The following is a 14,869-nucleotide window of genomic DNA, read 5'->3' as shown; positions in this document are numbered from 1 at the left end:
AATCTTGGGAAGAACTAGACTTGTGGCATGAGACTAGACAGTAAGGTTATAAATCATACGTTTTGTGCTCCCAATCATCAAAAGATCCAAAAGGGTGCATCCTCTGTCATCTCGTGACACTGCCTCCTGACTCAGGATGTGCAGCAGTTGATTGATGTGATGACTGACTTCAGAGGAAGAGTGCCTTCACACTACCTGGTTGGTAACTGTCGTATGGCAGGGGTGATCTAGCTAGAGAGTGGGAATTTAATTCAATTCAGTTTTATTTGTATAGCGCTTGTAACAATGGGCATTGTCTTTATAGGAATGGAAAAATTCAGAATAAAAATTACAAATTTCAATTTTTATTCAACCATAATGAGCGAACCAGAGGCGGGGGTGGCAAGGAAAAAATCCCTGGTATGATTTGAGGAAGAAACCTTGAGAGGAACCAGACTCAAATGGGAACCCATCTAAGTGACACCAGAGAGTGTGAATAAATAATTTCCTCTCTACAACTGAATATAGCCAGTGAAATTATGTAACCAGGAGCTTTGGAGCTACTTATAAATATAAGCATGAGTATAATATCTGAATTCATTGTAGATTTAACATAAATTCCTTTCTGCCAAAGCCGTCAGATGTTCAATGATAAAGACCTGAGTGCAGAACTAGGTCTGAGTGTAAAAGCACCATGTATCTCCAAATGGTACTATCAACAGCATTCCCATGCATCTCCAGGTGGTCACATTGATCAAATTAGGTAGAAAATGGTGGGACTCATATCCATAATACATACACCTTTATTGAATGTTAAGGTTCTCAGAATCTCAAAAGGCTTGTTGCTTAACGAATAAGAAAAAAACGATCCTGTGTTTCTCTAAAGCTTAGTCTGCTGTAGCAAAAACAAAGCTGTACAAATTGCTCATCTGTACAAACTCTGTGTGTGTTTGTGTTTTCATACAAATTTCTTGCATGGTCCCTGTGCACAGATTCGGTGTAGGTGTTTGTAGAACACAGATTATTTTGCGGTTTATCTTTCCACATATAGCCAAGCCTTAGACCAAATATTTGAGTATACAAGTCTTTGATGACAGCATCTAGGTCTTTCAGGGCTAAATGTTGTTCTTCATGTGGTTTTGTCTCAGGGAGAAGTATTTGAGTCTCTCCCGAAGAAAGTCAGAGTCATACAGGAAGTGGATGTGGTGAAGTATGCAAGAAGCAATCAGGTAATCAAGCACCTCTCATCTATATCTACATAATCACACACAGGAAGCAGTATGTTACTTATCTAAACAGCAAAGCTTTAAGCTAAGCTATGTAACACTTTGAACTGGCTGTATATCTAATACAGCAAGGGGAAAGGATTACTGAAGAACTTCTAAGTTTGCTTCTTGCTCTGTCACCGAAGAGCAAAACAATTATTTATTTTTATCATTTTGTTCCTTCTTCAATCTCCGTGAATTAACTCCCTCATTTGTAAGAGACGACGCAAGTGTGTAGAGGGAACTGATTTGATTTAGTGTCCATTAGTCTCTCAGACGTGGCGCTCATAAACCAAATGAATTGTCTGGCTACGTCTCTAAATGAAATCCATTACAAATCTGGCATGTGTTCATGACCTGGATTAGAAGCCATTAAGAGGAGTGACAAGCCAATGCATCATTTTGATGTCGGGGTGAAAAGAGGTGCTCACAGAGTGCAAGTGCACAGCAACAAACTATCCTTCCCACCTGTTACTCCCCTTCTTGCCATATTCCTGACATTAGACGCCTCGGATGCTTTTATAATTGATTAACAATTAACAGTTATACCGCCAATTGAATACTAATTCATCTTATAGTATGCCGTGTCTTGCTCTCAGTGACCACAACGCTTTGTGCTTTCTGCAGTTTATCATAAATCAGTGTTTGGTTATATAAAGCATTTTAGACCACAGCGCTTGTTGATATATGAAGCCGATTGTGGAGCGAGTTCGTTCAGCCTTTAATGTGCTCATTTTTATACGTTAACGTTTCCATAGTAACAACAGATTCATAAGCACTTGTATAGCAGGTGCCTCACATGACCTAAGGCTAATAATTAAAAACGAATTATTTCGTTAAAGCATTTAAGTACGGAAAATGTGTAATTGTTGATATGGTGGATGACGTTTTCTGTAAGTTGGTGTTTATTTAGCATTAATGGAAGGAGTCTCCAGTGGCAGAAATTGTTCCACAATAGTAAATGTAACTAAAAAAAACACTAAGTGACGTTCATTATTAAATGAAAAATTTATTTGAATTGTACTACTGTGGTACAGGAAGAAGGAAATACTTTGGGAAGTGTGTTATGGGAAAATAATTAACTTCAGAGTGCAACATTAACTCCATGTTGTTGATTGTTTTCCTGTAACAGCGTGACCTGAGGTGGTTTATGTCTTAAATGTCTAAGTCACAGAAAGATCGGTATGTTCCAAACTAGGAGGGTATTCATTTTCTCTCAGCTGGCAAAGATCAATGTGGCAACTCTCCAGGCCTGGCTGAAGGGTCAAGGGATCACTGTGCGTTCAAAGGACAAGAAGGAGGACCTAATGTCAAAGGTCATGCAGTGTTTGAGTGAACCATGAGGCAGGGAGTCGCCGTCCAGACAACTCCTGCAGGTTTAGAGTTCCTCGCTCAGGTAATCCACACCGGAGCAGAAGTCTAGTCTTTAGAGCTTTTCCCCTTATGGCACTCGCACTGAGGAGAGATTAACATGAGCTGCCCATGAGCCATGTTGTGCTTTAGCTTTAGCACAGTGTTACGTTAGGCTATGAGCAAATATAACTAGATGTTAAAGACTTAACCGTGTGCTAATTTAGGGATATTTCAATGTCGATGTTCTGTTTGAACTTGTTTATTTTGTTTACTTTATTGTACAGTTACGTATAAAACAGCAGTTTTGGACAGGTCGATATTGTACCATATTGTGTTATTAAAAATATAAATTCATATATGTTTCCCATTTCTGTGCTGTTTTCATCACTGGTTTCCTCCCTTTTTTTTATTTAATGATCGTCTTTAAATATGTACTTTTAATGAAATCTAATTTAACTTTGTAGTATCACTAAGATCCAGCCAGAAGTTTTATATCCAAAAGCACACAGAGAATTTCAGATGACTGCGGGTGCCGCGTGCCGCCACGCATCCGAAGCGTTTACTGCAAGCATGACAGAAAGCTCAGACGGCGGCTCATCTCGCGGCAGCTCTAACGAGCAGCGGAGGAGTGTGACTGAAATGGAAATTGGCACAAGTCACTTTGATGGCTAATGAAGTGCGCTTTCAGAAAGTCCAACGTCAGCTAGCCTTTCTAGCACTTCTCACTAACCAAGAGCTAATGACTGGTACAAATCTTTTTCAGAGAACTACATGGTGAATTGAGTTCCTGAAAAAAGATTACACTGGCTTTTCATGTAAATGTGGGGTTTTTCCTTGTCCTAGCTTTTAGGTATTTTCTACAGTTTTTTAGAATTCGAACCATTTTTTCTGTGTCCAAAATATTTTTTATAGTTTATGGCTCTGACAGTGAAGTCTGTTTATTTTTAATGTTTGAGATTAGCATGGTTATATATTTTTCATGGAAAACAGATTCAAAACAGTTTACATCCAGGGCACATGGGAGCTTTTTTTAATCCTTTATCATTTATCCTCAGCTACAGTATGTGAATTTTACCTGAGCGACCCTCTTTGACACGGCGTTGAAGGGCAAAATGTTTTTGTTCGTTATTTCAAGCTCTTCTGTCTCCTGTTTGAGTGATGGATCTTCAGAAACATCATTTAAACAGCATTCGCCACAGGGCTCATATAGACATTCCTCTATCTGAAGCATGCAGAATCATGCTCCAGCTTTTTCCTGTTCAGACCTCTGGGTAACTACTTACCTGAGTGCTGATCTAGCATTCATGACATTCACACTAATTCCTGATAATTGCTGTGTTTATCATGGAATTGTTACTTATGAATTAAAGGGTGATGAGATCAAAGTAGAGAGATGAATAGAGGTTGCTGCTGTCCTGACAAAACCCGGCAAAAACTAGCTTGCGGTTTTCTAAAAAAAGGAAAGGAAAGGAAAAATGCTTGTAAGGAAATTAATTAAGTGAAAATAATAATAATAATAATAATAGTAATAAAAAGGCAAACTTTATTTGCAGAATGTAGAGTAAGCTAAACATTTTTGAAACAAAGGAATTAATTGTAAAGAATTTTATTAACAAAATGTTCTACATTTCTAGGTTTTAAATAATAATGCCCTTCTTGAGCTTGATATACTAAAACTCATTATCCACTATATTGCCGAAAGGTTTTGGGACAACCCTCCAAATCATTGTGTTCAGGTGTGGTTTTTCAGAGGTTGGGCTCCAGTAAAAGGAACTCTTAATGTTTCAGCATACCAAGACATTTTGGAAAATTTCATGCTCCCAACTTTGTGGAACAGTTTGGGGATGACCCCTTCCTGTTCCAACATGACTGTACACCAGTGCACAAAGCAAGGCCCATAAAGACATGGTTGAGCGAGTTTGGTGAGGAACTTTGCCTGCCTACACAGTGTCCTAACTTCAGCCTGACAGAACACCTTTGGGATGAATTAGAGTGGAGACTGCAAGCCAGGCCTTCTCGTCCAACATCAGTGCCTGGGTCGGGAGCCAGACCTTCTCATCCAACATCAGTGCCTGACTTCACAAATGTGCTTCTAGAGGAATGGTCAAAAATTCCCATAAATACCTTTCTAAACTTTTTGGAAAGCATTCCCAGTAGAGTTGAAGCTGTTATAACTGCAAAGGGTGGGCCAACTCCATATTACATTCATGTGCATGTAAAGGCAGACGTCCCAAAACCTTTGGCAATATAGTTTATTTTAGTCTGAAGCCTTTGCACATGGGAGCAGTGAGTGCCATGCATGCTTCCCCTTTGGCTGCATCTTTACCCCACAGGGTGGTACTATAGGTTCTCGGTAGAACACTCACGGTGCTGTGATGTGGTACAGATTCTTCTGTACCGAGTGCATGACCGTGTCCAGCTGCTTGGCCGAAGGGAAAAGGGTCTCTGAGTTTAATGTTTGTTAATGTGTTCAGTACCAAAGAGGCCAGCTTTAACAAGGAGCCGGTGACAGCTGGCTCAATTTATCCTTCTCTGTGAGATCTAGTTAACTCTTTCATTACTAGCTGTAACGATTCACTTTTTTTCAAAATGAACAATTTTACTATCTGTGAAATTATAATAATTTGAACAAATAGATTTAGATTTATAGTTTTTAGACTACATTTGGATTTATAGTTTTTTTTTTTTACTAATGAAAAGCTTGAAAGTCTTGATTGATAACATTTCTCATGTATAACTGTTCCTCTCTGAAACTGGCTCATGACTAGGTTTCCCACCAGTTTTGGTATTTAAGCAATGTCTTTCACCTCACCCATTGTCTAGCTTTTGTCTTTCATTACTGTTATGTCCCCTCGCCCATGTAGGTCTTTCTGCCTCACAATTCTAGTTCATGTCTATTCTTGTCAAAGTTTACAGTTTCTGTATTATTCGTGTTTTATTAAAACACTAAATCTTCACTTGCGTCTGCCTCCTCGACAAACCCCTGACAACTTAATAATTAATATGAACAAGCAAAATTGTCTTCCAGTACAACGAGACATTTTTAAGCTTACTATAGAGAAATAGTCTAGAAATAGTAACAGGCTTAGTCGTATTATATTTTTATATTTGATAGACGTCTCATTATATATTTTTCTTGCCATGAAGGCACCATGAACTCTGCGCAATCCATTGGTTATTTAAAAATATTCCCTTTCCCCAAATAAGAGAGCTGATTCCATCATCTGGGCTCTGTTTGGCACAGTTTCTAAGGCTCAAGAGAGTCATAAAAGATATTATTTTATTGTAATATGCATTACAAATTACTTTCATGGCCATTACTTCATGCTGTTTATTCAGTTATTCTTCATGCCATATATTTGTAAAGCTTTATTCAGCCTGTCTGGAAATGTGCTATGGCCCAAAAGTAGTATTGTAAAAGTACATTGTATAACTGTAACATGTGTGAATTGGTTGTGGTTTGGAAAGTCATGCAGGGAACGGGACAATAGAGAGGTTGTATTCAGACAGCACTGGAGCGGAAAGAGTAGGTGGATATGGGGCGACTGCATAAAAGAGTCAAGTGTATTGAAATGGGACTCTAAAGCGTTCATTCAGGCGGTGTCAAGACTTAGCCTTTGGCATCGTAAACCGTAGCTTTAAACTAATCTCAAGAAAACAGCTTGAAGAGTTGGGAAATGTTGTTCTAGCTCAACCCATCTGTTCTGGTTTGTAGTGGGTGGATAGTTTAATAAAACCTCCTCAGGCCTCAGCTGAGGAAGAGCTGAATATCGGATTAACAAATTCATAAACAACATCCTGCTGTCCCTGTAATGTTCTTTATCTGTGAAATTTCCACAGAACGATACGCCCAGATACAACACACTTAGATAAACAGGGTTTATTTTTCTTATTGCTTCCCGAGCCAGAATGACGAGCAAATGCAAAATATGAAATTTGTTATGAATTCCTGCTTTCAGGGAGTCTGTATGGTTTCTGCTGGAGACATCTGCTCACTATCACCGTGTCTGCTTTCCATTTTCACCCGAGATCGCCGATAGCTGCTGCCTGATTTTTTTTTTTTTTCAAGCTAAATGTGAAGTAGAGCAGAGGAATTGGTGCAGAGGAAGAGCCGGCCATGCTATCCATTAAGTACACTTCATCCTGCCTTATGAAGTATCATGCATGTTATGGCGATACTCCCTGGTGGATTGCACAGGGAATGGATTTCTGGCGGTCAGTGCCAAGCGTAAAATTGGTCCATTGTGTTTTTGAACTCGGTGAACTATGGCCTATATGTAAGAATGGCCTCTGTTCAGAGTGCCTTGAGAAAAAGGAAATGTTATCTGGATAATTTCACCCTTTTTCTGGATAATCTTTTACCTTAAAATGGCGAAGCATTAGGTTATTACATTTTTGTATTAAATTGGCTATTACATTGGTTATTACTTTGGTTATTACATTGGTTGTTATATTTTTGTATGAAATTGGTTATTACATTGGTTATTACTTTCTTATGGTTATTGCACTTTTACACATAAGCTGTATATGGTTTACATATGATGTGGAGTTGATACAGGAATTCAGTGGTATAACTAAAGGGATGGATTTCGAGTTTAAACCCCCAGTGACATAATTTTCCATTCCGAATGGTTACTCGTGGATAATTAACATAACACTCACACAATGCAGCTGCTTATATGTGCCTCTTGCGTACTTCATTATAGCGCAATTACTCTACAAAAACAGAATGCTTTGCCAAACAGTTGTGCTGTAATGAGGTTTGTTAAAGGTCAACAGAGTCATCATATTTACTTTTTAACCGGCCAAAACCTCAAACGTGGAAAATGACCTTGTCCCTTAGTCCCTGATGTAATGACAATGGCTGGCAGCTGGTGAGAAAGAGGCTTGAATTAACCAGCATGCGTTTTTTTAGGTTTCTTTGTGAAACATTACATTCTGAGCTCAGAGATTTCCAGGTGATGGATGATAAAGGGTCACAGGTTTATTGCAGCAGGAGATCATAAAAATGGAGAAAACCCTTATCAGAATGTGAATTCTCCACTAATACTGACAGCTTATTTCAGACTTGATCTTATTTTATAATATTAGCAATATTTTTGCTGATGTTAGAGTAGGAATGATTAAAACAACAAATTTCTACCATCACCACTTCTATTCCTGGCTGGTTTAGTATCAATAGTTTAATAGTACAGATCAAGTGGTGACCTTATTTAGTGTATTTTCTTCTCCACATCCCCTGAAATTAATTCCTGGGCTTACACCGCTATTGCCAAAATAGCTTATATGGATATTTAGACCTCAGATCTGAGTAAAGTTCGCCAGAAAACTGATGTATGTCTCAGTACACATGATTCTGACCATAAACCCAAGAGCAGCACTTTTTTTAGACACATTATTGTGTAAAAGCAAAAAAATTCTGCTTTCAGCTACTCAATCTGTCATTATCATCATCATGACATAGCTAGTGTTTTTCTGAATAGACATCCATGTAGACAATTTTCTCTGTGCAATATCTTTCGAAGCTCTAAATAAGGTCCATAATCATATCTTCTGACAGTTCTTCCTTGTCATCATGTCCTTCTACATTATAATAACCCTTTACTTCTTGGAGATATGAAATTGTGTGAAGCACAAAAAACAGCCCTCAGATGGTTATCTGAGTGTGTGAGCTGCTTGATTGCAGGCAATTTCAGACAAAAAATAAGTACTTTTCCTGTTTTTTTATCACCCTTCAGTTTATAAACTGGTTTTAGAAGATTTCTGAAGATCTTTGCCTGAATAAACTTTTTTGTCCTATACAGAAATGGTCTCTAGTGAACCAATATCAATGTATTCATTGATGGAGACTATAAAAGAACTTCTGGAATTCGACTGCCAATGAAAATGAAAAATATTCTTGTCGTGTTTTTAATCTAAAATCATTTCAGAGTAAAAAAGGAAGCTTTTCTTCTATGGTAGCATCTAAAATTTTACACTGGGAATGAATCCTGACAAGAGATTATCGTTCTTATTCTGCCTGTGCTTGTCTTGCGTGGTGCTGCTGCTCTGTGGATGGAGGTCACTGCTGTCTGGACATTTAGCCCTTTATAGGAATTTGTTTGCTTCGTCGTTGTCTGCGCTTGACACTTGAGCTGAGAATGTGGAGAAGGGAAAGACCGATTCTGGCACTCAGATGAGTTGATGAACTATTCTGAATTAATGGGCTTGATCCCAGCGAGCAGAGCCAGAAAAATTAGAAATATTTCCAGTTCTGATTTATGAAAATGCTGGCAGCTTCCTGTGAATACTAAAGCACTTGGCACTGACAAATGAGACTCATAGAGCCTGTCTTTGTTCGTGTGTAATCCTGAGAAATATTAATGGAAATATCCTTGTAAGCCTTTGATTGTTATTACAAAGAAAGCCCTGTCTTCATTTCCAATGTGAGGGATTAGGAGAAATCCTTTAAATGGGTAATGCTTGTGCCATGATTGCCCAGGTGACAAGACCTGCAGGGACAGGTATGACAGATAAGATAATCCCACCTGGCAGGGCCTAGAGCACCTGACACACCTGGACAAAACAGGACACTCCTATATGCTCTCTGAAGCATTCTCATGTCTCAGCCTGATAATCCGCATCACCAACATGTGGTTTGGTTCATGTTTAATTAGAAATATGGCACAAGGGTTTGGTTCGGCCCATTAATTTGATTGGGCGTATCAAGAGTGCTTTGTTTAATATAACCAAAATTGGATGTTTTATCACTCTGACCATCTGTATCATCTACACCATGTACATTTCTTCCAATTCTAGTGACACTTCCACTGAAACCGTTACAGCAATAGAGTTAGCGCCTTGAACAGCAACCACAGCGATGAGTTTTTCATTTTTCTGAAAGCTTATCAGATGAAGCTGAGAAGCATCTTTAACCAGAGCGTACAAATCACCGTGAATGAGTGCGGTTTCCTCAGGTTATACTTTATTTCCATTCACGGAGCAAAAATAACACGATATATTATTTATTTATAAAACTGTTGTTTAAAAGCAATATCACACAACCCAGACCGATCAGTCTGAATAATATGTGTTTTCATACAGCATTATTATTATTCTAAGGTTGCCTAGTTTGCCCTGTTTTGATATTTTGACCGTTGCCTGTTATTTCAGCCTAATGTGGCTCCTCCTGATTCGTCTGTTGGATATATGAGCCTGAAATGCCAGAATAAATCAAACCAATACTAGTAAGCTTCGGTTCCCGTGCCTGCACCATCCGGCCGAATGCTGATTAAAGACATGCAGTTTCTTAAATGTGGAACATATATACAGCCTCTTCCTCTTTACCGCAAAAACTTTCACTTAAGCTTGTGTTTCTGCCAAGTCACATTTCATCAGGATAGCTCACTAAGAGCTGGTGTTTCATTTCTTACCAGACTCTTAAAGCTTGAAGCATCGACTTTCTTTTTCTTTTTATTCACAGAGTTCAGAATCCCTCACATCGAGCTACTTCTTCGTATAGTTAACATCCAAAGCATTTCCAATGGCTCTAAATACAGTACGTTTTAGTCACTTTAAAGTGCTTTGACATACAGGATATACAATTGGAAATGTGCTGAATGTGCATCAGGTCTCAGTTTTCTAAAGAGAAAAAGTGTCCTCACTGATATATTTTTCTGAATACCTGCTATAGAAACTTTTATAGTTGCTTTGACAATAAAGAAAAATGAAAGCATGGTGTAGGAAATGAAGCAAGAATATGAGTTGGCAACTGTACAACCCTTTTTTTCAGGCTGATTTTTCCCAAGCCAAAAGCTAGGCTTTGTTGTCTGACATTTTCTATATGCCTCCTCAGTGATCTTCACCAGTTGCTCTGCTTTCGCTGGCTAAAGCATCTCTTTCAGCAAGCCAGCACATTCTTTATTGTGTTTCTCAGATCTTTTATTGGTGTCGACAGTCTCCAATGGCATCACCCTGAGAAGAGAAAGTGGGAAAATCTCCATATCTCTAAGCAGGCCATCTCGGGTGATAGCTGAGAATCGATCAAAGGCACTGGCTAGTTGAGAATTGATGTCCGGTGTCCACGCGGCGAAACTCCCTACTGATTTCCCTCTCTCGATCGCTCTAATTAGTGCAATGTTTCATTTGCTCTGTGAGTGTAAAAAAGCCCTCTTTGTTTTGTTGCTAACTCAAGAGATTTAAACATTAAATAAATTTTAGTATGATTTAGTATTTCTGGTTGTAATACTGTCGTGGTTTATGTTTGCTACATTTCTGTCCCATCCCTATGATGGCCAAGAAGAGCAAAACAAAATAACAAATCCAGAAACACAAGGACAATTCAGACGTAGTGTAAAAAGTAGGTATAGTTTGCGAATGGAATTCTTACCGCTGATCGGACGCGACATTGTGGAAATTGTGTATCAAACTTTATTTCTTTTACATGTGTGGTGTTCACTTTAAACCATTTTTTTTTAGTGAATGATTGTGTAACTTTCAGTCTTTTAAAGAAAATGACAAACATATATATTTCTGTTTATAAGAAAATGGAATTCATTCAGCGCTACTTTGAGGAATGCCGTGATTTTAGGATATACTAATAGCGTATCATGGCATAAAGATTAGCTTGCCATCTCTAAAAACACACCTAAATGTTTCGAAGACCAAACTATTCCAGAATTAAAGGATGTGAGGAATGCTATTAGAGCAAAGCAGCATTCATACTATATACATCAACAATCAACTTTCTACTGCCACAGCCAGCTGGAATTCCTGTATATCTTGAGTGGCAGATGTCTCGTCCAATCAGCTGTAAGAATTCCATTCGCAAACTTGGCAAACAAAATTGGTTATTTTGTTTTCAGATCTGTCATATTGTTTTGCGCTTCTCAGCCACCATACATCTCAGAGTATCAACATCAATTTTATAGCAACCGAGGCACTATCCAACCAAGCCATTAATAAATACAGATTTTCTTGCAATTACCTGCATTCCTTTTACCCCAAAGTAAGGTTCGTTACGCTCGGTTAGGATGGTGGCAGGCAGCCAGACAGAGTATTTAAAAAGTCAGCCATCTCTACAGCAATTTCTCAGGAATTTCTCTGCCAAAGTGGTGTTTAGACCAGGCGATGAAAGTCCCAGATTTGTCTCTAGTGACAAACCACAGCACCCAGTCTCTACTCTCAATGCATCCATAAGGTTTATGAGTTGTACTTATAGTGATCAGTTTATCTTTAACACATTATCCAGCCATCATGGTGTTTCATTCAGAAAAACACACCCTTGAATTTGTTACATCCTGCTATTGATTATAATCGGAGTACATTGTATTAACCTTGGCTCATATACACTATGGTGCTTGTTCTGTTGCGGTAGTGTAATTTGCACTGCACCCCACAAAGACAGCTGCTCCGGCAGACTTTCCCATGAAAGGTCAAGGGAAATGGTGGAGAACATGAGCTAATTTGATGCTGAAACTAGTGATTTAACTTGCATGCCCTAACCACCCAGGAATGCACAATTTCTCATCAATTTCGCATGATCAGTCTAGCATAACAAATGGCAAAAGCTGACGATTAGCCATTAAGATTCAAGATACACATTTCAGCATTCTAGATGTAATGAGGAATGCAGAACAAAGAGATTTTCTGACTTGGAAATAAATCTTCTATTTGATAAGCTTTATAGATATAATTACGCAGATGAATTGATTCTGGCAAGTCTTTGATTAGTTGGCTTTACATCAGATTAAAGACGAGGGGAAAAATGAACTGATGGAAGCGGTGCGGTACGTCTCTCACCTCTCGCTTTTTTATACATCGAGAGCTTGATAGGTTCAGAATCCGACAGCAGATTTATTTTTGCTCTTAAATGCCTCCTGAAGTGAATTTTATGTGAACAATTTGTTTCAGCCTCAGGCGATTTTTCTCCTTCTCTAGTTGCCTCACTTGTTACTCTTAGTTTTTGGCACGGAGGTGGGCCTTTTTTCTTGAAAAAGGAATAGATATTTTTCCTTTTAAGGGGGTTGAATGGCACTTCAATGGAAAAATGGTATTGTGTGGGATTTTTTCATTGGTTGGACACTCCCAAAGGAATCAGATGTTATTTCCTGATACGATATCTACTTATACAACAGTTAGTTCAGGTTCACTAATCTGATCGATGAAGCATTGTCCCAAGAGCGCTTATATTTAATACAACCACACTGGGATGTTTTACTGTGTGTACCGATACTCACCACATGTAGTTAAACTTCCTAGTTCGAAATCGTTACTACAGTAGAGTTAGCGACATGATTAGCAGACAAAACAAACGATGCCCTTTTCATGAATATAACTTTTAATAAGACCTCTGAAAGCTCATCAGATGAAGATGAACCAGAAGAAGAGAAGCCGCCTTCACTGAAATCACCTTTAACAGGAGTAAACAAATCACTGTGAGCTTGATAGACTGCGAGACGACGTGATACAAAGGCTCCTTCGGGATCTATTTACAGCGGCAGAGTAAAAATAAACGTGTTCTTTAATATCGTTGAATATACATTACTAATGGTGAATTAGTGTGTGTGTTTTTTTGTGCGATATCATGTGACATGAACATGGTAACCCTAGCTGAGATGTTGAATAGGTGCCAAATACTGTAAACGTAAATAATTCATTAATTAATAATAAAAATGCATTTATTATTTATAAACAATTGAATACATAATTTAATAATTTATTATTTATCATATTCACAATAAATAATTCTTCAGCCACATAATGTAGTGTCTTAACAGTAAGCTTTGTTTGCTAAGCAACGTAAGGGATAAAGATTAGTTTATTCCATGGACAGACCAGCAGCCTAAGTGTAATAGTTTACTGGTTTAACTTAAACCAGTTATGTTAATACAGAATTCGGATATATCCAGGATTTTAGCTCAGCCTATCAGCTTTTATAACCCAAGTTATAATAAAAAATCAATATAGACAAATCAGCTTCATTTGAGTAACTAGGTTTCTCTTTTCCTTAGGTATGTTTCATCATGAAATGTTCACTCAGTGCTGTCGTTTTAAAGTCTCAAACAAAAATTACAGTAATGAGTGATGTAGATTAATGAGGTAGATGAACTCTTTTGCCTTTTTTAATAGATTCATTCATATCCTCTGGGCAAAGCTCAGCGCAAGACCAGACAAATTTATCTTTCAGCACGAGCGCTCGTGTTATTCGTCTGATGAAACTCTTCAGTAGAACCAAAATATGAGTTGTTTGTTGCACCTCCATGTTTTTCCATTTTGACTCTGTCTCTAATTCGTTGCGTATGGGAAATAACGATGTTAATGTGAAAGTGAAGTAAACTGAGTCGAATCGATTGATGAACATCTAAAGGTTTAAATGTTGTTCCACTTCAGCTCAAGAAAACCCTAACGCTGCCATTCCTGTCATTTAACTCTTTGCATTCAAGTCCCGAGTCTAAAAGGAGCAGCCCTCATAATGTCCACCAGGTTTCTCAGTGTGTGTTAAGATCACGAACGTTCCTCTAAAGTCCAGTTCAAGGTGGATTCTCTTTACTCGACCATCCCAGCCTGGTGTACTTCAGCTTCTAAGATTTACAGCTGGTTTTTAGTGATATTCTGTGGGTTTTGGTGGAGAAGGACTACTGCAATTATGTGATCAGCTTACACACATCTGCTGGCAATTTGAAAGGCTTGGATTTGTGGTCCAGGACGAATCTTTGGACAAAGGCATCAGTGGAGCTGCTTCCAAAATATGAGCACTTGGAGCTTTTATTTATATTTTGACTCAAAAATGTTGAAGAGTCCATTGTTCTTTATTGACTTGTAAAATACCAGCTATTGTTTGAAGGATTGTGAGATTCGGGGAAATTGTTGAATCCCAAAGACTTTTATATGTTTTTATTGTTTTATTTGTGGTGAATTATGTAATTTTACTATTTTTTTTGTGGTGAAATGTGTTTTTACTCATTTCTTTTGTGGTGAACAATGTGGTCATTTTTCCTCAATTATGCATCTTTAGTCTATTTCTTTGTGCTGATCTATTCCCTTTTCCCTAAAAACAAACAATAAAAATAGCAGTGCTAAGTACTTGAAATATTTTATTGTTTGTTACTTGGTTCCTCACCAAGTTCTCTTGAATTTCACACTTTTGCTTTCCAGTTCCTGTTACATAAATGAACTGAGATACAGACTATATATGGAAACATTCAGTGTTCAGTGTAGAGATACAGTAAGAAACCCAGGGATATGAAAAATAAGGCAGTTCAGAAACATCTGAATATGTGTGAAAAGTGATC

At 38.0% G+C, this 14,869-nt stretch overlaps 1 protein-coding gene across 1 annotated transcript in view; it reads left to right on the top strand.

Annotated features, from left to right (window-relative positions):
- Window positions 1-6,968, top strand: part of LOC131356119 (uncharacterized protein C18orf63-like) — a 39,849-nt gene extending 32,881 nt beyond the window's left edge. Inside the window, exons 13-14 of the mRNA XM_058394957.1 lie at window positions 1,128-1,208; window positions 2,465-6,968. Coding sequence (XP_058250940.1) covers window positions 1,128-1,208; window positions 2,465-2,587 — 204 coding nt within the window. The 3' untranslated portion in view covers window positions 2,588-6,968. The remainder of the gene's footprint in view (window positions 1-1,127; window positions 1,209-2,464) is intronic.
- The last annotated feature ends 7,901 nt before the right edge of the window (window positions 6,969-14,869 follow it).

The sequence above is a fragment of the Hemibagrus wyckioides genome, linkage group LG01, assembly GCF_019097595.1.
Source record: "Hemibagrus wyckioides isolate EC202008001 linkage group LG01, SWU_Hwy_1.0, whole genome shotgun sequence".
Taxonomy (NCBI): Eukaryota; Metazoa; Chordata; class Actinopteri; order Siluriformes; family Bagridae; genus Hemibagrus; species Hemibagrus wyckioides.
Note: the sequence above shows the minus strand (reverse complement) of the source record. Positions and strands in the feature narration are given on the sequence as shown.